The sequence below is a fragment of the Topomyia yanbarensis genome, chromosome 3 (assembly GCF_030247195.1).
Source record: "Topomyia yanbarensis strain Yona2022 chromosome 3, ASM3024719v1, whole genome shotgun sequence".
NCBI lineage: Eukaryota > Metazoa > Arthropoda > Insecta > Diptera > Culicidae > Topomyia > Topomyia yanbarensis.
Window position 1 is genome coordinate 289,219,050 of NC_080672.1, and position 26,597 is coordinate 289,245,646.

Consider the following 26,597-nt stretch of genomic DNA (forward strand, 5'->3'; position numbering starts at 1 on the left):
TATTACAGTGTTATCCTCGTTACCTGTTACCGCTCTCTAAAAATTTCAATTATACATGTACACAAGTGCGTAATTGCGCTTTGATTTATAAATACGAATACAACTCAATTTGAAGTACGCCTCCCTCATTTCCCTGACTACATATTCGAATACTTTACAATGATTTGATATTAAATCCCCTCTCGCTTATACTAATTGGCCTTAATTTACATTCCGCAGTTGATTACCATCTACAATGAGAAAATAGCTCCCGTTGTTTTGAAAAACTATAAAATTAATGTACCCTAATCGCCGCAGTCGCAACAACACTCACACCCGGACACACTCCACTGATTTCCCCTAATCTCAAAAACCTCCGGTCGGTTTCGGTCCCAGTTTGTTCAGGCCGAATCGCTCGAAACTGCTAGCCTCCATACCCAGGTCTTTCCGCAGTTCTGCTTTCGGTCCGACTAGGTTCATCTTCTCCATTTGTTGGTGCTGAGATCGAATCGCAAATCGATTCACGTGCACCGGAATAGGAACTACTATTTTTGAGCTGGTCGCGGTACCGCCAGTCCCCCGGTTAGCTAATCCGTGCGAGTTGAGACCCGCCTTCACCCGTTTCCATTTGGCCCGTCGGTTCTGGAACCAGATTTTCACCTGCATTTTCAAAGGAAATGTTTAAACAAATCACACTAGTTATGAACCGCCTTCCTCGCTTACCTGCACTTCACTCAACTTTAAACTAGTGGCGATCTGACTTCGCTCCGTAAGGCTAAGGTATTTTTTGGCATGAAATTCCCGTTCCAGCTCCAGCAGCTGTTCCGAGGTAAAGGCAGTTCGTCTCCGACGCGATTTTGAGCAACTGTCACCGGTCCCGGTACCACTGCCGCCGGCGGATTTTGAGTGGCCCGATCCTCTCTCGTCGTCCGAACAGGGCTCCGAGTCAGATTCGTCTAAATCTGCAATCGAAACAACAAATTGTATAGAAGTCAGTGATTTGTGAACGGTGTTGCTTCCTACTTATTTATTTATGAATAATTTCAAATTTCTATGTTAACCTTCCGGCAATCGCGCTAGTGCACTGAGTGCACGCTACTCTGAAAATCTAGCGAAATCGTCTTAGGGCACCAGCGGCTACTCGTTCACTGAACCATAAGCGCGGCTTCCGGGGGCTAAGGGGGGATTATCATATAAACGGTCAAAATCATTCTGAATCTTCGCGCGTGGCTCAAAAAACAAGTTACCATGTAAAGGCTTCAACTTTTTATTTTATATTGAAGACTTTATTATAAACTGTGCCCTAATTCATCTTTGTACATGTTGCTATGATCATATTGTCTACCAAGACATACCTCCTGATCTTTTCCCTTTCCTACTAACACAATTCCTTTCCCGTGATGCTCGTGGAGATGCAGAGGGAGAGGTCTTCGAGATGGACGATAATTTTGATGAACATTTACTTAACTAGCTGTGCAAACACACAGCACAGTGCTTTTTCGTCGTTCATCGGACGAATGAGCTTGCTCGTGTGATTTTGTTCGTTAAATAGTCGATGATGACATCATTCATAGAAGCGTAGCTTGCTGGGTGCATGAATATGTCGCCCCGGACTTGGGAATCGAAACCTTATGTGTAGGAATTCATTATCCAAATTTTCAACGCCATAATATCAAAAATATATAGACGCTATTTATTTTTAGAAGTATTTCTAAAAGACTCGGGCGAAAATTGGCTGAACTGAAAGCGTTCAACATTAACCACTTTTCGTTAATCTGATTTTTCTTGAATTTGCAATGTGCACCCCCATATCGAAAGTGTAGCCATGCGTCAAAACTTCGTAGCCATTTCAGGTTGAAATCTGTTTTAGGACTGTTTTAGTGGTTAGGCACTAAAGCCACACAACACACATAGACCAGTGGTTTGGAGCGAGCTTTTTTAACCTTACTATAAAACACACACACATACACATTTTTTTAGATCTCGACGAACTGAATTAAATGGTATATCACGCTCGGCCCCCGGCCGGGATTAATTTCCGATTTTCAGAATTATCGCCTTACCTTTTTATATTAGAAAAGGGGCAAAATGTGCCAAATCAACACTTTTCGAATTTTCATCAAATCTCGATGTTTCGTAGAATTTAAAATCGTTCGGGATTGAAAATACAAATCCGATTCCCCCATTTTTCTTAAAAAAATTAAGCTCCCAGAATTATAATATAATTTGGGCCATTCCTGAGTTACGATTTGCAGTAAAAAATGAGTAATGGAATTTGCGTTTCGACTTCGTCTCGTAAGGATCCAATACTAATCCAATACTAACTAGCGCCGGATTGAAATTGTGTTTTCGTTTTTGGAGCTAGCATCAAGCCAACGCTAGCGTAGTCCTATCACTAAGTTAGAGTCGAATTATGATGAGACGAAATCGAAACGCAAATTCCTAATTTAGTTATAGGTTTTGTGCCCTTAATGCGCAAATGTGGTTTAAAACAACTTTGTCCTGGAGAAACAATAGTTTTTACCTAAATTTTTCTTCATGAAGGAGAAACAAAGCATATAACAAAAATGTCCAAGTTATAATACCGTGTTTCACTATATCTGAGTAACCAAGTAAAATTTCAAAACTCTGATAACGACAATAGACAATAAATCACACAATATCAGCACTCACGCTATTGACGCCTATGTAACCAAAAATGCATTGACACAGCGATCTTTTCCATTGTAAAAGACTTCGCAGCATGCAGGGCTGGTGCTACTGACTCTAAAAATCTTTCCTTGGTGGAGCTCGACCATATGACGAAAAACCTATGAGACCAAAGATCTTACGCTCTGTGCCGCCACATCAGTACCCAATAGGGTGTCCCAAAATGGCATCATGTTAAAAAAGTCATCGGGCTCACTTCTTAAATGAAAGGTTAGGGTATCAGGACCACTTTCTTCCTCGGAGTGATTTTGTTAAAACGCTCCCTACTACTGGCGAATTTTCATGTTTTGTAAAATGGGCCGATTTTGGGTAAAATTTCAAATTCATGCTTGTTGAAGTGCTCCTGAACTGTCTTAGATTTTTTTTCAGTATTTTTTATTTTTCTGGAGATCCAAATAGGGAAATTTGGTTAGTTAGTTTGTACAAATTGTGGATTATAAGAGCGGCAGAGCCTTTAAAACTAGGTAAAAAGTGTAATTTTTGGTGTTTTTCTTCAAAACTGGGTATCTACAAAATTTTAAAAGTATAGGAAACACTTCAAATAGTTATATAGTTAATAGAGCCAAATATAGGGGCGTAGTTTTGCTGAAGAAACTGTATAGCTACGGCTAATGGGGTATGAGTTATATAAGTTTTTGTTATATAACCTTCGACATTTTTAGTATTTCATCAAAAGTAATAATGTTCCGAAAAAAAAACAATTCAAATATGCTTAGACCATATATTGTTTTTTGGAAAATAGAAGAAAAATGATTTAAAACGGCGTTTTCTGTTTGTCTTTAGTGCGTCAGGATCGAGTTTACTGAGAATTTGAAGAATTGTTGTACCGTCAATTATAAAAATAATGATAACTTTACTCATGATTCCAAATCTTTAATTATTTTCTGAAAAGATAATTCTTCATAATTACTTCTTGAAGGCTTATTCACCAAAATTATTGTACTAGAAGATGCGCTGTATTCTTTTGTAAAACTTTTTCGAAAATACAAAGCCTTCAAAATTGACTATTTCGGAATTGCGAGATCTAAAACGTATAGATCAGTTTTTTTAACATTCACCCCACCCTTCTGCATTTTTTTCACTCTAAGGTACCTAAATGAGACTTACAAAATCTGAATACGTTAATCAATTCGGCATACAAATATACGCCATAACTTGCCACTAACTTAACAGATTTGTTTAATTTTCATGATTTTCAACCCCACTAGGTGGTTATTAATATACTAAATAATTTTAAAAAAATCATAAAAACCGATTCTGATGCAGTAGAGACAAGCAGAAAACGCCATTATTCATCATTTTCCTCCTATTTTGCGAAAAACAAAATGCGGACTAAGCACACTGAAATTGTTTTATATTGTAGAACAGTGTTACAATGAATAGCATAAAATATCAAAAGGTTATCTAGCAAAAACTTAAACAACTCATACCCCATTAGCCGTAGCTACACACTTTCTTCAGCAAAAATACGTCCCTATATTCGGCTCAACTATTTGAAGTGTTACCTATACTTTTAAAATTTTGTAGATACCTAGTTTTGAAGAAAAACTAATGAAACACAAAAAATTAAACTTTTTACCAAGTTTTAAAGGCTCTGCCGCTCTTATAATCCACAATTTGTGCAAACTAACTAACCAAACTTCTCCATTTGGATCTCCAGAAAAATAAAAAAAAATACAGAAAAAAATCTAAGACAGTTCAGGAGCACTTCAACAAGCATGAATTTGAAATTTTACCCAAAATCGGTCCATTTTACAAAAAAATAAAATTCGCCACTAGTAGGAAGCGTTTTAATAAATTCACTCCGAAGAAGAAAGTGCTCCTGATACCCTAACCTTTCATTTAAGAAGTGAGCCCCATGACTTTGATTGGCTATGAACACACACAAGTTCTTGTAGACTTCGTTTTGCACCTAACATCATAATCAGGTCCAAAAAGCATTATTTTAGTCTTGTTCGATGAGTTTTCCCTTTTCCAAAGGTCTGTTGCCCATGTAATTTGATCTCGAACACTTGTTGTTCTTTTTTGCCTTTCTCATATAAAGAAAAGCTATGCAATCACTGTAAAAATCGACTTTTTAACCGAGGCCCGGAGGGCCGAGTGTCATACACCATTCGATTCACTTCGTCGAGATCGGCAAATGTCTGTGTGTGTATGTATGTGTGTGTATGTGTGTGTGTCATTTACACTCACACAATTTTCTCAGAGATGGCTGAACCGATTTTCGCTAACTTAGTTTCATCTGAAAGGTATATCACTCCCATAAGCTGCTATTGTCACACAGCAAATTCCCATATAAACTGGTACCGCCATGATGTTCAAATGATGTAGAACATATTAAAATTGATGTAACATTACTCTAGTTTGCGGGTCTGAATCACTAATGATCAATCAAAGCAGCTTTGACCACATTGGCCATCTATGACGGTTCATGACGCCCCCGGGGAACCCGCCAAGTTAATATCACACCCATTCCCCAACGAATTCTCTACCGATTTTTACAAACTTGATTTCAAATGAAAGATACAGTAATACCATTGACTGCTGCTGAATTTCATTCGGTTCTGACTCTTGCTTCCGGAGTTACAGGGGTGTTAGTAAGGATACACTAGAATTTCCCATATAAATCGGTACAATCGTAATACCTCAGAGGCTAAAAACTATTGAAATGGTCACCAAATTACTTCTAATCGCAGATCTAGATCACTGATTGCCAATCAAACATTCTTTGAATATATTGCCCACTATCGACGATTCCGGAAGTCCGGAATTCCGGGCATATTCCATAATTAACGTCACATCGGTTCTTCGGTGATGACTGAACCGATTTTCTCAAATCAAGTCTCAAATGGAAGGCAAAATATGCAGTTGAGTATTGCGTCGCCGCCCCTCCCCCCTCCCCGCCTTGCCCTTACACCTCCCTCCTGCATCACTCCCCTCCCCTTGGACCACCCTCACGCCCGCATTTCCTTCATCCACCCCGTATAGCGAAATAAGATGAAGGATTTCTGACGCATCCTCCACTCCCACTCTACTAACCCCCCATTCCCTCCACTTTCAAACCCATTCCACCAACATTTCAAAATATAATCACATGAAGATAACATTGAACTCATGCCGATTAAACTAATTAAATATTATTCTTTTGCCTTTCTCATATAGAAAGGTTATGTAATTACTCCAAAAACCGACTTTCTAACCGAGGCCCGGAGGGCCGAGTCTCATATAACATTCGACTCAGTTCGCCGAGATCGCAAAATATCTGTGTGTATGTATGTGTGTACGTATGTGTGTATGTATGTATGAATGTATGTATGTATGTATGTATGTATGTATGTATGTATGTATGTATGTATGTATGTATGTATGTATGTGTGTATGTATGTATGTAAGTATGTATGTATGTATGTATGTATGTATGTATGTATGTATGTATATATGTGTGTATGTATGTATGTATGTATGTGTGTTACACTTTGTTAATAAAATGTCCACATCGGTTTCTCGGAGATGGCTGAACCGATTTTTACAAACTAAGTCTCAAATGAAAGGTACAATATTCCCATAGGTTGCTATTGAATTTCATTTTCTACCGACATCTTGTTCCGGATTACGAGTTGAAGATTATGGTTACAAAACAAAATTTGTTGATTTGTCCACATCGGTTTCTCGGAATTTTCTGGACCGATTTTGACAAACTTGATTTTAAATGAAAGGTCCATTAGCTGCTGTTGAATTTTGTGTGGATCCGAGTTCTGGTTTCCGAATTACAGGGTGATACGTATGATCACGCAGCAAATCCCGATTCTAACGAATTCTGCGATGAATGTAAAAAGGTGAATTTTTTTCCAAAATGTAAACACAACTGTTGAATTTGTAGATCTAGGTCACCAACAGTCATTCAAAGTCTCTTTGGCCACACTGGCCACCATCGACGGATCCGGAAGCATCCAAATTCAGAATAACGGTTATATTGGTTTCTCGAAAATGGCTAGACCGATTTGATCAACTTAGTCTCAAATGAAAGGTGTTGCGTCCCCGGAAACTGATATTAAATTCCATCTCCATCCGACATCCGGCTCCGGAGTTACGGGTTGTGGAGTGCGATCACATAGAAAACTCCGATTCAAACCGATACCGCAATGAATGCAAAAAGGTGCTCTTATATATACTTACCAAGTGTAATAAGAAAGAAAGACATTTCCATAATGTTATATTGTACGAACCAGCTATTAAATCATAGTTTGGAGAAATGAGAAAGGCACAATTGCACCTCTAGGTGGATTAAAACAGGTTTTTCAGTCAGGCACGTAGCCAGAGGGGGGGCTAGGGGGCTAAAGCCCCCCCCCCGAAACTTTTCAAAAATAAATTTAAGAAGCAACATGTTTTTCGGTAACTCGTAAAAAAATTGTATCTTGTTTGGTTTCAACAAATTAATGGGAGAATGGTGAGGAAGATTGCTATTTCGAGCCACCGAAGACATCGGTCACGATATCTACTCAGTATGCCGAGTCTGATAACACACTTCCTTTCATATTGTGTGACTCGTCGGAAGAACAAAAGAAACTGTTACTTTAATTCTTGCTGGGGTGATCCGTCGGATGATTGAATCGTAGAAGCAAGAAGTGGTGCTCCAGCCAAACGTGGAGGCTATTGACTTCTGGAATTTTTGCATAACCGAATTTCATGATGGGGAATATTTGCTGAAGGTGAAAATAGAGGTTATGCTTACGAACATCGCCTTTAACGAGTTCTACCTTGTCAGGCATTCAGTACTTATGTTACTCAACAAATTAGCCTAGGCGAAACCAGTCATTTTGCAACTTGTAATACGTGGTTGATTCTCATATATATGGATGATGAGAAAATCAATGTTCGTCTACAAGATCTGATACCTCTTACTTGAACCGCGGGCGAACGACCAGGAGGTTAAAGCCCCAATAAACAAACTTAACTTCTTTGAACCGTGGCCATTAAAAGATTCCTGTCACATTTGGAAAAAATGTAATTTATTATAAAGGACTCATCTAGGAATTAGACGGGTAGGGTCAGCTAGGATTTCGTCCTAGCTGACCCTGCACGCACAAAACGCAATGCGATAATATCATCATACACGTTACATCTTTGCACATCCATAGTCTCCAATACGATTACCTGAAAAACAAACAATTGCCAAATTTGTGGCTGCTGTTCATATAATATTGACGGCAAAAACTGCGTCTAGTATCTCAAAATTAACAGTCAGCATCATCATTGAGGAAGTCGACACTGGTCGCCCGTAAGGGGACAAAACAAAAATGAAATCAGATATTCGCGAACTGCCATGTCCATAGCAGTTACCACGATAATAATACGGAAGTGTACAAGATAGATATGAACGACCACCAAGACGCGGTTGGTTATGAAAAATATTTCTCAATCAGTAAACAGGTCAATCGCACGAGATCTGTTGGACAACCATTAGCGTTTTATCATTTTCATTGTTTACATCGTGGAAATATATTAAAGACTCAAGGCTTCATTTAGCTAATGCATTGAACCGACTCAAGTAAACGAATCGTTTAATAAAAAATTAGAAGTTTCATAGAAAACTGAGTACAAAAACTGTCCCAAAATTAACATTTATCGCTAGTAATGGTATCTAACAAAACTCATTTTATGCTAGATATTGGCCTGAATAAAGAAAGTTAGTTAAATCATACGCAAATTGAATTTCTGTAATAGATTAGAGCAATGTGCGCTTAATATAAACGTCAAGCATATTCCAAACTGTTTTCTTACATTCTTTAGCTAAAAATAATTGACACGTATTTTTTGGTTTGGCTAAATATTATATTTTTTTCAAGTTATTCGCTTTTGAACTTTTGAAGTCTATAAAATTGAACATTTTTCAATCACTGATAACTCGGAAACGACTCGATATATGGAAAAAAATATTAAATAAAAAAGTTGCGTTTTCAAATAAGCTTACCAAAAAAAATCACAATTTTTTTGTTATATAACTTATGAAATTTGCAATTACTTGAAACAAATTGATTTTTTTTAAGGCTGGACCAAATTTTTTATTTATTATTTTATTTAAGTATTAAAATCGTGTTAAAAAGATTGTGTAAAAATTTGGCAGTGGAATTCTTTGCGAGATATTACAATTATAAACATAAAACATGGCAATTTTACACTAAACGCCCAGCGAAAGGCCTGTTATAACTGAAATGTCTCGTAACACTTCGAGTTCCATTCTGAATTTTTCACATAATCTTCTTAATATTGTTATGTAATCAAAATAAATTTGATTTCGGGGGACTTTAGAAAATATTTGCTTTTGACATGAGAATACCCCCAAAAAAGTCTTAAATTTGCAGAATGCGAGTCATTCCACGATTTACAACTATAATTTTAGTTCCCTTCAATTTTTTTGCACTCTTTTGCTGAAAATTATAGACACGATTTTTTTACTTTGGCTGAATTTGACTTTTTTTTTCAAGTTATGAGTTTTTGAACTTTATAAAGTACTAGCTAATACCCATCGCACGTTGATGCGACTTTCAACGAAATAGGAGGAAACCATAATTTGTTCCGAAGCGCCTTCTTGTAGGCAGATAATCCCCACCAATAGCACACAAACACGCTCCATAACAAATTTCTACTATGCATAAATTTTTACGGCAATTGGTTAAGCCGTTTGGGAGTCCATAAATCACATACATACAAATATCGACTTTTAATAATATAGTGATTTTTTAAAGTTTTATAAATTTAATAGAATTGGACATTTTTCATTCCCTCATAACTGAGAAACTATTAGATTTCTGGAAAAAAGCATTAAATTATAAAAGCTGCGTTTTCGGAAGATCTCGGCGGATTTTTTTTTGTAATATTTGTTTTTGTTAAATAATTTATGTATTATGTAAATATTAGTAACAAATTTTTTTCAGGGTGGAGCCAAAAAAATCTTTTTAGCTTTTTCAAATAATTTATAATTATATCGAGAAGATTGTGTACAAATTTCAGAAAGAAATTCGAAGTATTTTACGAGATATTTCAATTACAATAGGCCTATCACTAGGCGTTTGGTGTAAAATTGCCTTGTTTTAAGTTTATAATTGTAATATCTCGCAAAGTATTTTGATATCCACTCCCAAATTTTTGCACAATTATTTTAACATGATTTTTAATATTTAAAGAAAATAATAAGTAAAAAATTGGTCCAACTTTAAAAAATTCAATTTGTTTCAATCAATTGCAAATTTCATAAGTTATATAACAAAAAGAAATTGCTATTTTTTTCAGTAAGCTCACAACTTTTTTATTTAATATTTTTTTCCATATATCGAATCGTTTCCGAGTTATAAGTGATTGAAAAATGTTCAATGTTATAAACTTCAAAAGTTCAAAAACTAATAACTTGAAAAAAAATCATATTTAGCCAAAATAAAAAATACGTGTCAATTACTTTAACTAATGAATGCAAGAAAAAAAATGGAAGGAATTCAAATTTTGATTGTAAATCAGACGTGGAATGACCCATATATTTTGATCCTATTGATCACCAAAGATCCTCCTTCCTAACTGGGGTATGCTAAAAAATTATGTTAGCATGATGCACTAGAACTGGTAATAGTTACAGGACGCCAGATCAAGAAAATAGAAGTTGAACCATCTACAATTCGTTTGCTAAATCAGAAAATTTTGTGCAAATTTCGACATTCTCTTCGATCGAACATTTTATGGATATTTTTCTACGTGAAGGATCTAGGAGTCATTCTTGATGATAAGCTAACGTATACTCATCACGTCTCAGCGACCATCGACAGAGCCAATCGTTTGCTGGGATTTATTTTCAAAATATCCAACGAATTTCGGGTTCCTCTATGCTTCAAGGCTCTTTATTGCTCATTGGTGCGCCCGCAGTTGGAATTTGCAAACGTCGTTTGGTGCCCGTATCAAGCTACGTGGAGCCTTAGGATCGAAGCAGTCCAACGTCAATTCATACGATATGCGTTACGTGAATTGCCGTGGAACGATCCATTAAACCTGCCACCGTACGAGGACCGTTGTCGTCTTTTAGGACTTAATACTTTAACACGCCGGAGACATGCAGCGCAAGCTACCTTCGTGTCTAAGATTCTGCTGGCTGAATATGATGATCCGGAGCTACTAGCGCAAATCAACCTCTACGCGCCTACCCGTTCTCTTCGCCCTTGAGCCCTGCTGCATTCTGAAATGCGCAGCACTAACTACGCTACCAATAGTCCAATTTTAGCAATGAGTCGTCGCTTCAACGAGTTTGCTGAAATTTTTGACTTCGTCATGAACTCTTCGCAGTTTCGTCGTCGTGTATTGTCACTATTTTAATTATGTTTAGTCTACCTTAGTTTAGTATAGTTCATTAAGACAAATTGTCAGTTGGACTTTTTTTATACAAATACAAATACAAATACAAATACTCATTTCGATTTAGCGTCATCTACACCTTTTAAACGTGTAGCTTAGAACACCTTGCGTTTTCCAGCACCGTCAAGGATTGTCATATTCGGTTAGCGCATAAATACTGAGAACTCTAGAATATCCATTGTTGCAACGAGAGTAAATTGTAACTTGTAAATAAAAATAAATAATAAAAATCAAATTAAACATCAATAATTCGTTGATGTACTATAGCCTTTCTTGTGACAAAGAACATGGATTGTCTTAGATTTGGCTTTGTTTTCATTAAGAACTTTTCAAAATTTCGTTTAGTTTCTAGTGACAATATGAAGTAATTAGAACTAAAAGCTTTATGCAGGGGCGGGTAAAGCGTAGTTGGTAAATTGATTACCTTTTACGCACGGTTCACGGTTCGTTCATCAATCCCGCACATGTAGGGTTAGAAATTTTTCTAAAGAAATTTTCTAACCCAAAAAGAGGCGAATAACCATAAGGTTAAAACCTGTATAATCGAAATAAAAAAGCTTTATACAATAATTTTTTAAGCCCCTCCCGAAATAAACTCCTGGCTACGGGCCTGTTTTCAGTTTAATATTACCGCGGCTTTTTTTTCTTTTACAAAAATTTTCCCTTTACAAAATTTTAGAACTCGAATAATGATTTGTTTTCTTGTATATAGTTGTCATGTCATGTATAATAAAATGTAATATATACATTTGAAAGCTTTTAATGAATATAAACAACGCGAACATTCTCGTGTTCATGATTGAGAAAGGCACAATTGCACCGCTAGGTGGATTAAAACAGGTTTTTACTGAATGCATGACTATAGGAAAAATTAAAAATTGAATTTCTATTATTGATGCTAAATGTCTTTAAGGTGCATGAAACGTCGAGATTTGACGCAAACTCGAAAAAAAATTTGACGAAAAGTCACTTTTTTGGATTTTGGCGCATGTTTGCCTGTCTCATATAGAAAGATTATGCAATCACTCTGAAAAACGTCAACCTAATCCCTGCCAATTTTTTTTGACTGGCATTAGGTTTCTGGATTTTAACAGGGGTGTAGTTGATGGTGTACGAAGAGGGGTTACCCCCCTCCTCTACTGTTCACTCCCCTCCCTTTAAAATCCCCTTAAATCACCCCTCAGACTGCCACCCCATCCAGCCCTCCAACCCCGTCATCTCTAACCCACCACTATATCACTACACAAGTAGCATTTCTAGTTTTATAGCACCCTACAAGTGCAATCTAAGTTTTAAGGAAGGCTTCAAGTGTACCATAAAACCTTAATTGTTACTAGGGTAAGCATACCAAGTTAAGCTGGGGAGTAGCTCGTTAGTGGGACTTTCGCCCTCCTCACATACCCACCTCCGTATGACAAAATGAGTTAGCAAGCAGATAACATTGATCTAATGCTGATTAGGCTAATGAAGTATGATATTTTTTTGTTTCAAGTGTTTCACCGTCGACAGTGTACTAAAAATGTAATGGACATTTCCACAGTTATGTTGAACATAAACAGCCACCGAGCCACAGTATGAAGAAATGAGAAAGGCACAAATCTATAAAATATAACTACGTTCATTAGGGTGGATAAACTATTTCCAACAGTAGAGTCTCGCCAAGTATTTTTATAATTATCAAATTCATTGATCTAGTGCATAAACAATATCGGAAAATTAGTTTAAAACTCACTCTACTCTATTTACATGTTTTGTGACGTGAATAATATCACAGAGTAAATAAATGTGGTAGTAACTCTCAACAGTAAACAAAACAACAACTTCAAAGAGTTTACTTGCCAGCTTCTATATTGTATGAGTTGTCAGGCTTTGTTTTTCAAAACGAATTTTTTTTGACTCCCTCGCGAAAATGATCCACACAAAATACATTTACCATTGAAAATTTAGCTTCTGACTTTTCTTTATGAAAACAAATATCTTTGATAGCATCCAACTGAATCCTGGAGAAGAAACGATTAATATAACAGTACTCATATTTCACCACAAAAAATGAGTACAAATTTATTCATAACGCACTTAAGCGCCCGTCGGCTGCACCCTAGCCCTTCCGTCCCCTATTCCTAAACGACCAATTTATGATAATAAAAATAAAACTCAGTTAAACGATGATGATGCGACCAATTCGGGATACCATTCAAGCTAAGCTGCTTCCCTATCCATACACAGTTTAACTCAGTAGTACGAACGATGAGTGATGGGCCGAAAAGCGTTACACGATGCCACGCTGGGAACAACCGTAGCCGCCCTCCGCTTCCTGTGACGGCTGTGGATTTAGTCGATTTGCAGTGTTGTTGCTGCAAAATGCTAAAAATGTTGCTCCCTAGTGACTTGCGGTGGCTTGGCCAAAAGCAGCCTGGCTGCCTGTCTAGCTGTCGCCCGGCCTGACGATTGTTTGGCTTGCACGGAGTCAATTGAATTACGAGAGGGGGAAAACGGTCTCTTGAACAGATTTGAAAGATAAACATCAGATGGGGAGAAATGGTTGATCATATCAATGGACGGAATTATGCGTTTTTCTCTGCAAATTAATTTGATGTGCCCACGAACGGGAAGTATATGAAGATTAATAGTACTTGACACGCTTCAAATCAGCTCCCGCTGGAATATTTTATTATTGTGGGATGGAATTTGTGTTAAGTGACAACTGCTGGCCAAGCATGAAAAGGCGAACCACAATGTCCCGACAATATATATGTAATATCTTTCAAACTATAGAATTTACTTAAAAGCGTTATTATGAATTTGTCGTATAATTCCTAAAATGATAATAATTTTCCTTTCTTCGAGATATTGCTTTTACAATCTGATATACGTTGAGAGGATTTCTTTCGAGAATTATAATAGGTTCTGTCTTATTGTTATTATTTAGCAAAAATACTATTATAAAATATAGATCGGTGAATCGTCGTCTTCTTCGTTCTTAATTTCGTAATGAGGCGGCTAAATGGTTTTGCGGCGTACAGTGGCACGACAAACCCCCAAAAATCAATTTCTTCTAATTCTTCTAACTTTTAATTTTATTTTATCCTCAGTTTAAATAAAATTATCTCTAAATTTTACAATATTCGGATGTAAAATGAATTTTTAACATGTCGTTGAAGCAAGTGATGTCGAGTATTTCTGTTTAAATCAATTCATAAGAATTGTTCGTACCTTCGAACTTCAAATGGCGATATATCAAGATCACGGTCGTTTGGAGTAGTTTTAAGTTCTTTGGATGAATGAATGTGCTAAACAATAAATGTGAGCTTTTTGTGCAGAAATCATTTACGTATGCTCTGCATCAAGAAAAGGCAATTGGGAAATTGGATGTCATATCAGTAATTTATCTTTACACGTCTTACAGTTTTTGAGATGGTCTCCCATGGGTCACTTATCATAAATCTGACTCAAAATTTAATGTTTCAAGTTTCAAGATATACAGCTTTGATATCTATGTTTTTAAAAATACCCATATGGAGACGCCCAGAAGTTCATAAATGTTCTTACAATTGGAATGGTTGGCGTCCAAAGGGGCTAACCACATTTTACATTTTTACAGGAAATGGAAAAAATTTCCACATTTACAAATTAACATTGTTTTTATTTTCAAAATACATTTTCTTATTAGTAGTGACCTATGTTGTATAGAGAAAATAAGATCATTACATGTCTATGCTATATTTCACCCTAAGCAGGAAAATTTGCCGAAACGCAACTGAGTATGAAATAAGGATTTGTGCCCTCAAGTGCAAAGACTGGTTTTACCAACAAATTTTCACCCTAGTGAGAAATTTTGGTTTTTACCAAATTTTCCTCCTTAGGGTGAAATATAGCATAGTGCTTTCGCATAGGCCTGTTAAGTCAAGACAAGTTTCGGCTTCACTGTGTCTCATCGGCATAAACAGAACTTCTGCTCGAACGGGACATCACGTTTGATCAGTCGTTCGATTGAAACACAAAGTGTGTTTTAGTTTTAAGGGATTTGCGTCAAGCCGGCGCTAATCTATTCCGACAATAAGTTAGTGTCGGTTTCTGATGAGGCGAAGCCGAAACCTAACGTCCAAAAGGGGCTAACCCACAATTCACACGTAACTTTCGTTTTAGAGTTATGGTGTCTTTGGCAAAGTTATTGTGTAACATGTAGCGCTTTATTTGATCATTTCATATTAGTTCGGAATACAGTCGCTAGGGCGGCGCTGTTATCAACTTTTTAATGGAACGAGATAAAAAGATGGTGTATACGGCCAAGTTGTATGTCAGGTAATTATAAATATATCCTCTGAAGATACCAAGTTTGTAGGTCCTACAGGTTTTGAAATATGGCACAAATTTGAAAACAATCTGTAAGTAAATGTTTAAACTAAAACCTTCTCTATCTCGAAACATACATGACCTTAAAAGTTTGCATCTTCAGAAGATATGTTTAAAATGATAGGACCTACAACTTTCTCGAAGATAATACATTTATATCTTGCTTTATTAAAAAGGTGCCGTCCGAGCAACTGAATACCGAGCTAGTATGATTCAACCAAATAAAGCGCTAAGTGCAATACAGCAACTCTTCCGAAGACACGATAACTCTATAACGAAAAATAATAATTGATTCCACGTTTTTGCCTGTCTCCTACAGAAAGGTTATGCAATCACTCTGAACATCGGCAAATTAATCCCGACCCGGAGGGCCGAGTGTCACATACCATTCGACTCAGTTCGTCGAATTCGGAAAATATCTGTGTGTGTATGTATGTGTTTATGTATGTATGTATGTATGCATGTAACCAAAAAAATGCACATCGGTTACTCGGAGATGGCCAAACCGATTTTCTCAAACTTAGTCTAAAATGGAAGGTACAAAGTTCCGATAGGCTGCTAATGAATTTCATTCAATTCCGACTTACGGTTCCGGAGTTACGGATTAAAGAGTGCGGCCATACAGCAAATTTACATTTTTGCCTTTCTCCTATAGAAAGGTTATGCAATCACTCCGAACAACGGCAACTTTTTTTGACTAATATTTGTTCTGTATTTTGAAGCGCAGCTAGCGGTATGCGGTGAGGCGTTAGTTCCCCCCCCCCCCTCTCCCCCACGTAACACACACCATCTTTCCCTTCCCTAAACCCCCCTTCACCCAACAATTCCCCTTCTATCCAGCCCCTCCTCCCTGATTAAACTTCCCTAGTGCCTCCACAATAAACTTTCTTAATGGGTCTAAGATTTCGATTTTGAAATGAACATATTACGTAATACGCAATAACCGGATTTAATAAAACAAGTGGCAATTTTTGTTTTAAATGATTTTGAGTTTGAAACTATTTCAACAGTGAAACTAATTTAAAATTTCTTAACAAGTTGAAAATTTTTGGTGGGATCCGGACCCACCGAACCCTCCTCCTGGATCTGCCACTAGTTTCAAGTGTTTCGGCGTCGACACATAGCATCTCAAGTTCGTGGGTGTCGATCCATTGTATGTATATGCAAATCGTACTGAATATGTAATATACATTTTAACTTGGGACGAAACGTGCAAAGTGAAATTAAGTAACTGTCACTGCGATCCGGTAATGGCCTGTCATTGCGAACCGAACCTTTCTTGGTGATTTTCATTTTCTTGTAATAAACAGTGTCTGGGTAATATCGCAATATACTGGCTATATACACGGTGTTTTTAGAAAATAAATTTTACATGATGCTTAAAAATATATTTTACATGATGCTTAGATGCACAGAAACAAATATGCAAAATGCAACGACGGCACGTGCAATTTTATTATTCTGCTCAACAGTTATGGTTAATGTTGTTTTACACAGCTCAGACAAACGATAATATAATTCATGTCACGTTTGAGCTCTATTATTTTCGGCACATATCTGTACCTCATCGGTAGAAATCTATGCCACATCGGCACAGCACTATTATCGACATTTGCTTGAAATTATTTGTCATGCGGATTTTTCCCTGCAAAATAACATCAATATCGGAAGGGGAAAAGAAGACCGTCTTCGCATGTCCCGGTCCAGATTTTAACCATTGTATTGAATATAACCAGCCATGGAATCGTAGTTTGGACAAATGAGAAAGGCATAATTGCACCACTAGGTAGACTAATACAGGTTTTTAACTTTCCGACCACAATGCACCGTTTTTCTTTAATCCCTTATTACCCGGTGAAGAATATATAGATAGATAGATAGAAAATAGCCATTGCAAGTGTATGAGCAGCCCTTACCTTCAGGAACGACTGCTTGGGCCGAAACGTCAACGTACAATGCTGTCCAACTAAAAACAGTATTATATCGAGTTCACCGATATGTGAGCTACAAGACACTGATTACTGATTGCGAATCGATTGACTACTTTTTATTAAAACCTCGGAAAACGAACGAGAAAACGCGAATTTCCATAAGACTCAATGTGGGGTTAACCCCTTTTGGACGCCAGCTAGTACTGGGGTTACCTCCATGGTCAACTTTGATTGCTAATAGTAAAAAATCTAAAAATTATTTTCAAAATCCTTAAATGTATGTGTACACTTGGATTACTTAAAACTATCAAAAAATGCAAAAATGTCGATTTCGGATAAAATGTTGGTTAGTCCCTTTTGGACGCCAGCCATTCTTTTGGTTGCCTAAACATCATATGGTCGGTGTTAAGTCAGACCGGACCAAGTCGCAAAACATCAAAAAATGAGTTAAGGATAGCACTGCATAAAGAATTTCTTCATCTACATTCCACTTTTACCAGATTTGAAATATGAAACAATAAACAAAAATTATGGTAAAAATTATTTTCCAATTATAATGTAAAGGATGCTGCGATTCAAACTTTAAACGCGTTTTTCTCAAAATCAATGCGCTGTCACTTAGTCCGGTCTGACCTAACACCGACCATATTACTAAAAAATTAGTGATCCCCTTAAGAAAAGTAAACGTGCTAGCGGATTTTTGAGCGTAATCAAACTTCATGAAACTGAGCTGACGGCACTTAATCACGAAAACATCAACGAAAGCTAAAACATACTTTCGATCACAATTTTTTCAGTTTGGGACCACAGTGCGGCATCTCACCCGCACATGCGGCATCTATCCCACAATGACCTTTTTTTTACATGTTCGTGAAAATTTGATAAACCATTTCAGTGTATTTTGGATACTTGTCGAAATTGATGGAAATGATTCAAATATTGCACGATTTACTTTGATGCAAAATTGATTTTTAGAAAGGTGCGGCATTTCTCTCCAAACTAGTCCATAGATTAAGGTTCGAATCAGTTTTTGGCATGTTAAAATAATAAACAAAGCCATTTAAATTCCCAATAAAATGAAGCTAGTTGTGCACATAATCGCATGACACAGCCACTTTTAAAACGCTTTTACAAATCTTATTCTCATTCTGTGGTGACAAAATTTAGAGATGATATTTTTCAGTACATCGGAAACCTAAGAAAACTAGAAAATATCAATATTTGTAACATAACTTTTTTAGATTTTGTCGGGCCTCCGCACAGTGGCCGAAAAAAGGTGGGACAAAACCTATTTGAGGTTAGTTATTTTTTAGAGCCAACATTTCTTCGTAGGATATGTTCACAATATTATTCTGCAACTTTTTAAATAAAATATTTTTTGGTTAGACTAAAGTAGAATACCCGAACAAAAAAAAAATTAAACAAGTTTTTTTTATGATGACTTCGGCAAAGTTGTGGAATATAATGTTTTAAATAACTTCATCTAAGATAGTCTACTATAGACATCAGACCTCATTTTGAGGCGAAATGGGTGTTTCTTTTGCAAATATAACCTAACCCGAGTTAAAGCTCATATTTGACGACTGAAAATGTCCTACTTTTTTTGGATTGGTCCCACTGTGCTTCGGTCACTGTGCGTTGGTACTACGATTGTGTTCACAAATTCACCGATATTTTTTATAACGATTTGCTTGTCGTGAAACTACTGCAATTTAACTCGTACTGGAGGTTTCACCAAACCCCAAAGTGGTCCTGCAGGCACAATTGAGCTTTGGCATTAGAGCTTCCATCCCGGGAATTTATCTCTCGGGAATCCCGGGATTTTTGGATTTCCCGGGATTCCCGATTCCCGGGAAATTATGTTTTCTCATCGAATCCCAGAAAAAAGATTTTTAATTTATCCCAAAAGGCTTAGGTTCTGCAAATGAAATTCTGTAGGAAATATTTTGACCAGTAAACATTTGGGGTGCGTAGTGATTGCAAATTATGCTTTTTCAACTAATTTTCAAATCAATGGAATATATAGCTTAAGCAGATATTTTTTTGTGATTTTTTCAAGTCCAAGTCTTACTCAAGTCACTGCTAAAGAATGTGCGTATTTTCATGCAAAAATGGATGAATTGGCCGGCCGTTGTTCCGAAGCATTTCCTTACAGTAGCGTTAGCGGAGCGCAAGATATCTCTTCAACCGATGAGCCGATTGATCAGATTTTTTAACCGTTCTTTTAACAGTTCATTTTAATAGTTAGATCTTAAATGAAAGGGCCTGCAAACACAGCTTAGTTATGGAAATAGTGTTACTTGCTTAAAAAATCAATCACTGTTTGTGTTAAAAATTGTTTGTAGAGGTATTGTGCTTAACTCAAACGCTATTTAAAATAAGAAATGTTTCTAGAGCATCTCCAGAAATATTTGGTCGGTTCATCGAATGCATACTTCGTATAATTTGTTTTACAGGAACTGTAATATCTGCTTTATCGTGAATTTTGCATGCCCGCATATTTAAATTTTTGGATGTATAAAAAGTAATACAGAATGCTGTATCCGTCATGTCATGTCATATCATTCGCATTCAAACGCTGGATTTGTGTATCACCTTAAAATCCAGAAATTCAGATTTTGACAGATACTCGCTCGTAACAGGAAATCGATGGTAGACTTCACCCATCGCTGCACATTTTGTCCATTATCTGCTTGATTTTGATTCATATTTAATTCGCGATGATGCTGATCTTAATGTGACGGAAATGGATTCCATATATCATGTTTTCTAATTTTATCGAAAATAATTGCACACTACCCTGAAGCAGCTCAATCATTTCATTCAAGATTACCAAAGAAGGTGGTTTGCATTAAGTTAACATTCCATTGAAATGTTCTGATACGCATTCCAATTTTGGACAGTAACTCCAGCAGATGCGTTTAGTATATCGTCCCAATTATAATCCTAATTACCAAATTTAAGTTGTACATATACGCAAGAAAAATCTTTAATAGAAGCGTATGTTATGCAAACTGAGTGACGAGTTATCAAATGATTCAGTGATGTGTACTCCACCCAATCGGTATCTTCTGACAACTGCTTTTAAGACAGATATACATGCAATTAAACGAGTATGAAAACTTTTCAATTTTACCTTTTGTTTTCAAGAAAATGATCCACTTTTTTATTTTTTCCATATTCCCGGGATACCGGGATTTCCCGGGAAATTTTATATTTATTTCCCGAATTCCGGGGAGCTGAAAACCGTCGGGAAATGGAAGCTCTATTTGGCATGTTACTTATTATTTCATCAGTTATGTTATCGCCAGTTTTTCTCTTCTTAGTATTGAAACTCTTCCGTATAATTTAACTTGTACTAAAAACGTCTTCTTGGGCAGTTTGCAGTAGAGATGGTCTGGTTCGGGTATTTTAACCCAAAACCGCGACACGAACCAGACGAGGTTCGGGCAGGGTTCGAGTTCATAAATAACGTAACACCTTCGGGGGGAAGGGGTTTACGACAAAATGTGAAATGTTATGGTATATGGAGAAGGTTGAGTTAACTAGAACGTTACGTAATATGGTTTTACCAGCCATAAAAAAATTTAAATATTTTTTAATTTTGATTGTAGAGGTTTTAACCTTAGGGTCATTTGCCTCTTTTCGGGTTAGAGAAATCTCTTTTGGAAAAATTTCTAACCCTATTTGCGGGATTAGGAATCGAACCCAGGTGAGCTGCGTACAAGGCAATCGATTTACCAACTACGCTATGCCTGTCCCCATTTAAAGTATTCGTTACGTATTGGGGGAGGGAAGTGAAGAAATTTGTTACATGGGGTTATGAGAGGAGTCAATTTTAGGCAATTTTTGCGTTACGTAATTTATAAATGGTCCCTATTCACCATTGTTTACGAAGGTTATGGCACAATCCGGGTTCCGTCGTGAAAGCATCCTAATTTTCACAATTTTAAAAAATTATCAAAAATACTATATGTTCTGTCCACCCACTAGCGGGTTTTGTGGGGGTTTGTAATAGGGATCTTTAATTTGGAAAAATTGTGTCAGTTTTTCATATGTATTTATAGCGGGTGTCCTTACGAGTACACTCATATCATTCTTAAACCTTAATTATTCTTTTCTGATTTTTAAATTAAAAAAAAAACAAATTAAATTCAACCAACAAACTGAAGTTGTCCTACTAAATGACGTATCTGCAAATATCTCGTTCGCCTTATTATTGACCGGGGTGCTGTCCCAGGGTAGCATCCCAGTAAACGAAATGGCGGACAGGCAGGTTAAACTAGATGCTGGCGATCGGTAGGCTATTGAAACGTTGTTCTAGGCTATCCACCGTAACTTGCCGTTTACTGTAAAAGTAGTGTGGGATGATCTGTTACTTTTGCAATCCACTAGCAGCCTGCCATCCCAAGTTTAATCTGCAAACTATGGTAGATCTGATAAGGCAACCTATGGAGTCGTGCAAGTCTCATAGGTTTGGATGTGTTAATGTCCTAAAAGGAAACAAACTAAAAAAATGTTTTTTTAATGGTTTCGGGCCTAAGAATTGAAAAAGGACTGAGATATTAAATTACGGTACTAATATGCATCAGAATATGCCTTAACCCGCACACCCCCAAAGATCTCTATTATCCGGAAAACTACATTGGAGATGAAGAAGTAAATCTATTGGCGCGTATACCATACTATCTGAAACGAAAAAGAGACTATACACCCCATCATAAACGAACGCTAATGATGTTATATCAAGAACACGTCAGACAAACCTCTGACACCAGCTTGGCCGTACCAAACCGTAACGAGGGTGGCGCCGCGAAAGCAGGCAAATAGGACTTAACCTAAGACGGAATATGCGAAGACGTCATCATTGGTTAGAAATTCCACTTCAATAAAAATCCAGGTGGTTTTAAAAGGTAGTATTTAATGGGAATTTACTCTTCAAAGAAATTTGGTTCAAGACTTAATGTCTTCGGCAAAATTTTGGGGAGTGCTATTATAAACCACTTTGTTGGACATGAAAGCTCCATGTGTTCAGGGTATCAAAATATTAAAGGCTATATGTATTTACCTTTAAAATAAATTATGATTTTACTGCTTAAGTTAAATTTCTTCTACTATTTACAAACAAATAAAATTTACATTTTATCCAAAGTATGAGTTTGTGAAGCTCACAATAGAAAGTTATTTTAGAAAAAGCAAAATAGGATTGGAAAAATTTCGTGAATATCATTTTAGAGCTCGATATACTCCCTACACGTAGTATTCATGCCTTCAATAAAGCTGCTTTCAATGATAGTTTCAACAAATTCGCTAAAGACACGAACCTATTACTATTTTTTGAAAAATAATTCTCCATTATATTAAAACTTCAAAGATGACGGTTTCGGAATTATGCAAATTTTCCGAGTAAGTTCGATTTTCATCCATCAAAACGAATTTCGACTCCAAGTAAGAAGAAAACAAAGTCATTCTACATTCGCATACAAGAAACTTCTTCGAATACTGCATATTTATTGTAATACAGTGAATACCCGATTTGATCAGCCCCCGATTTAGTCTGCCTCCGATTTTGTCAGCCTAATATGAAAATATGTTTGACGAACATGGCAAAATACGAGTAAATCCTTTCTTTAGCATGTTTTCCTTATCTTAATCAAATATGCAAAAATATAATAAAATATATTTTTTAATTTTATTCTAGAAGACCCCTTTAAGAGAAATTTATATTAAATAACCAGAAATATATATCAGACTACATCAAGGGAAGGGAAGAATATTTTAAACAACTTCAGTTTATATTATAATTTTAAAGAAAGAAAAAAAATGTTCCGATTTAGTCAATGCCCCCATTTCGTCAGCCTAAATACACCATGGAGCTGATATAAACGGGTCATTACTGTATTTATTATTCACAGTGTCCCATATTAATAGGTGCATTCCATTTTCTGGGTATATTTTTTTGCAATTGCATCGAGCTACACCAATTTTTTGATAGTTTTCAAGGGGTTATTTTATCGACTTCTTCCAAAATTTGGCGAACCTATTCCCATTCGTGCGATAGATTATGTTAAAAGGGTATCCTAAATTAATTAATTGGTATGCTTAAAAGTTTATATGTTGCAGATTGAGAAAATACAGAAATTTTCAGCTTTTTTCCTACACAATATTACAAAAGATTTTTAAACAACTTTCCCTTTTGAAAATTATAAAGTATATGTAAATTTTTAGTTTTATTTTCTTAATAAACGGAGTAGTGACCATCGCTCCACAACGCACTTTTTTATGGCTTGTGGTGAGCACGATCGCTCGAATTACTGTACTGAAAATTATGGAATAGAAGTTAGTCTTTAGTTTTCTTCAAAGATCTATCCAGCCGAAAATCGCCCAAATGGCTTTGAATGAGACCCGCTGGTGCCCTAAGACGATTTCGCTAGATTTTCAGAGCAGCGTGCACTCAGTGCACTAACGCAAGTGACGGAAGGTTATCGAAAAATCTCGTGAAAAAGAAAATTTCAGTAATGATGATTTTCCCTAACGGGATTTTTTATTTGTACTTTGGGATTAGGATTAGTGATAATAATTCAAATTAAAGATACTACTGGGAAGACACATTTGGAAAAAGTCGATGTCGAAGAAAAGTTTGAACTACGCACGCATACACTTGGAAGTTTGAGTAGGCCCAGAACAACAGGAAAATTCAGTTTTCCCAACAATTTAGAATAAAATGTTAATAACAGAGAATTAGTAATAATTCGTTTGTATATCAACTTTATGGAACATTTTTTCGCTTTTCCATTGATTTGGTTTAGCCTTTGAAATTTCTAGCACTGATGTTGTCCAATGCTGATTTGAGCGATTCTCTAAGTCCTGCCACTATCCCATGAATTATGTGTTATCAAAAACATCGCGAAAGTAACAAGTTCTAAATGTTCTCAATATCCGAAGAGGGTATAAGAGTTATAAGAAATATCTCATCGCTGTTAGGTGGATTAAAAGCGTTTGTAAGAGCTACCTGTTGTCCGAAATCGACATTCACCAGAAATCAACTTCAAAGATATTATATTTAAAAAAACGTATTTTGAGGTCACCCTAAACGAAACAAGGAAAATCGCTGTAAAATAAAAAACCGTTGAAGATAAGAGTTTCGACATTTTCAACAAAATTACTCAGAATCTCTACATTACTTTGGAAGATTGTGTTCTCCTATCTTTTTCCATCCAGGAGATAATATTTTCATTTCAAAAATCGAGAGAGCCACCCTAATTTTGTTTTCCCTTTTCCCCAAAATGAAGGGCACTTATTGTAGGGGTTTCGTTCCAAATACACTGAATGTCTAGTACTAACGGTTTATAAGTTCTGGATTTTCGACCAAAACAATCGATTTGTGGCCCATGGTGCAACCGTGCGGTACGGACCTGCATTCAGATGTACTTGACTGACCTACATGTGTTCGGCTTCCGAGCGAAAGAGACGACAAAATCACGTAGCTGAATCTGAACATTTTGTATACGTTTTCAAGTCTCGATAAGATGAAAACATATGCTCTCTTGTCACTAGAATCGCTAACAATTTGGCTTTTATTGAGCACCCGAATAAGTACTCATTGTTTGTGATTGTGGATAACTTTAGCGAGCAAGTATAGCTATTCAGATACTTTTATAGAAAAGTCTTTTGCATAATTTCATATGCAAATTTTTTACATCAAGTTGACTCGAACAATAAACTTCTTTCGGCGATCACAAACAGCGGATTGAATGCGTATCAGCGAGGCAATACTTTGTTAAGAGTAATTGAGATTTGTGAAAATTAACAACAAATCTGAAAATTTTTGGAAGGGCTTAATCACCCCCCGCCCCCCTCTCCTCCTCTTCCTTCCTCACTGGCTACGTGGCTGCTTCCACTATTACTGGAACAGCTACCTTTGCAATTATTTAGGTGATGACTTGCAATTCTTTCCATAAAATCACATATCGTTAATTATAACACTTTCTAACCTAACAGCTCTATTTTAGAACTGCGAACTCATTCCCCTCGATCCTGCAAACAAACTAACCGTTGTTCCTTACCAGCATTCTTCCCGCAGCCAGTTGGTGACAGTGATAAACTGATATCGTCACTGTATGACCCTTCGTCGTTGCTGTCCAATGCTCCGTCACCTAGGTGCTGGTCATCATCGTCCCGATCTATATTCAAATATGACTGCCGAGAATCAGAGTCAAGCACGTCCAAATTATTCCGATTGGCCGCCGCCAGGTCACTACTAAAATTCCTTAGAAATATTCTTCGTCCTCCACCGTCACCATCTACACTCAAACTACTCTGGTTATGACCAGTGTTTTCGTCAATGACACCTCTATCGACAAATTCCGCCGGCGGATAGAACGATTTTCGAGTGTTTGCAAAATATTGCGCTGCCACTTCAAGACTGGGTGATCCGTAGATTAAACCAGGGTACGACTTCGAGAGATTCACATTGATTGACGATTTATCACCACTTTGGCCAGTATCTTCGTTCCGACTGACAGGACTGGGACCAGCCCCATCGGCAGCGGGTTCACTTGATATTGATTTATGCACACGTTTATCACCACTTGTAACACCGGAAAATAGTTGCGACAGCTTTTCGTTGGCCGTTTGCGACAGATATCCCACCCAAGGGTTGTACAGTGGAAAATTGCTAAAGGACAACATTGCAGCGTTATAACCGCCCACGAGATACGGTCCAGCTTCACCAGCAATCGGCAGTCGTGATCGTTCCAGCGAAGGCGGGGAATGATTTTTCTGCTTACTTTCCGTCGTTGCAATAAGGTTCTCAATCGAAAACGACGAACTGGCTATCCGGGTCAGCTTCAAACGTTCTTCCGGTTGGATCAAATCCGTCGCTTTATCCATCTCCATTGTCGCTTGCAACCGTTCTTCATAGGATAGGAAAACTACTACGCGACACGCGGCGCAAAAAACGTGACTTTACCGAACCGGTGACACTTTCTAACTGAACACTCGCCGGGGATTGTATGGATTTTGATTTTTCGGTTTTCCATCGTTGATATACACACTATAATCACGTACGGCACCACGTTTTTGTATTGGTTACTTGCCGTAGACCCCTCCTCCCGTGTACTGGGATGCTACGAAAACGCCAGCTGGATGGTAGCAGTTGACATGGGGGGAGAAAAAGGGCATAACAACATAAACTTGTTTGTTTTTGTTCAGTGCTTGGTAATCAGTCTC

General features: G+C 36.9%; 1 protein-coding gene across 1 annotated transcript; it reads right to left on the reverse strand.

Annotated features, from left to right (window-relative positions):
- On the reverse strand, positions 1-26,344 carry LOC131694267 (homeobox protein unplugged). The gene is made up of 3 exons (XM_058982841.1): positions 25,433-26,344; positions 703-941; positions 1-639 (listed from the first exon to the last, which is right to left on the reverse strand). Exons 1-3 carry the CDS (start codon positions 26,262-26,264, stop codon positions 346-348), a joined length of 1,365 nt encoding a protein of 454 aa, XP_058838824.1. The 5' UTR covers positions 26,265-26,344; the 3' UTR covers positions 1-345.
- Positions 26,345-26,597: the final 253 nt, after the last annotated feature.

What these genes read in the sequence shown, in the direction of transcription:
- LOC131694267 (XM_058982841.1), bottom strand. Translation starts at nt 26,264, where the DNA reads ATGGAGATGGATAAAGCGACGGATTTGATCCAACCGGAAGAACGTTTG. An exon ending in TGGCTGCGGGAAGAATGCTG is followed by an intron (nt 942 to 25,432) that starts GTAAGGAACAAC and finishes TTTCGATTGCAG; the next exon opens with ATTTAGACGAATCTGACTCG. An exon ending in TAAAGTTGAGTGAAGTGCAG is followed by an intron (nt 640 to 702) that starts GTAAGCGAGGAA and finishes TTGAAAATGCAG; the next exon opens with GTGAAAATCTGGTTCCAGAA.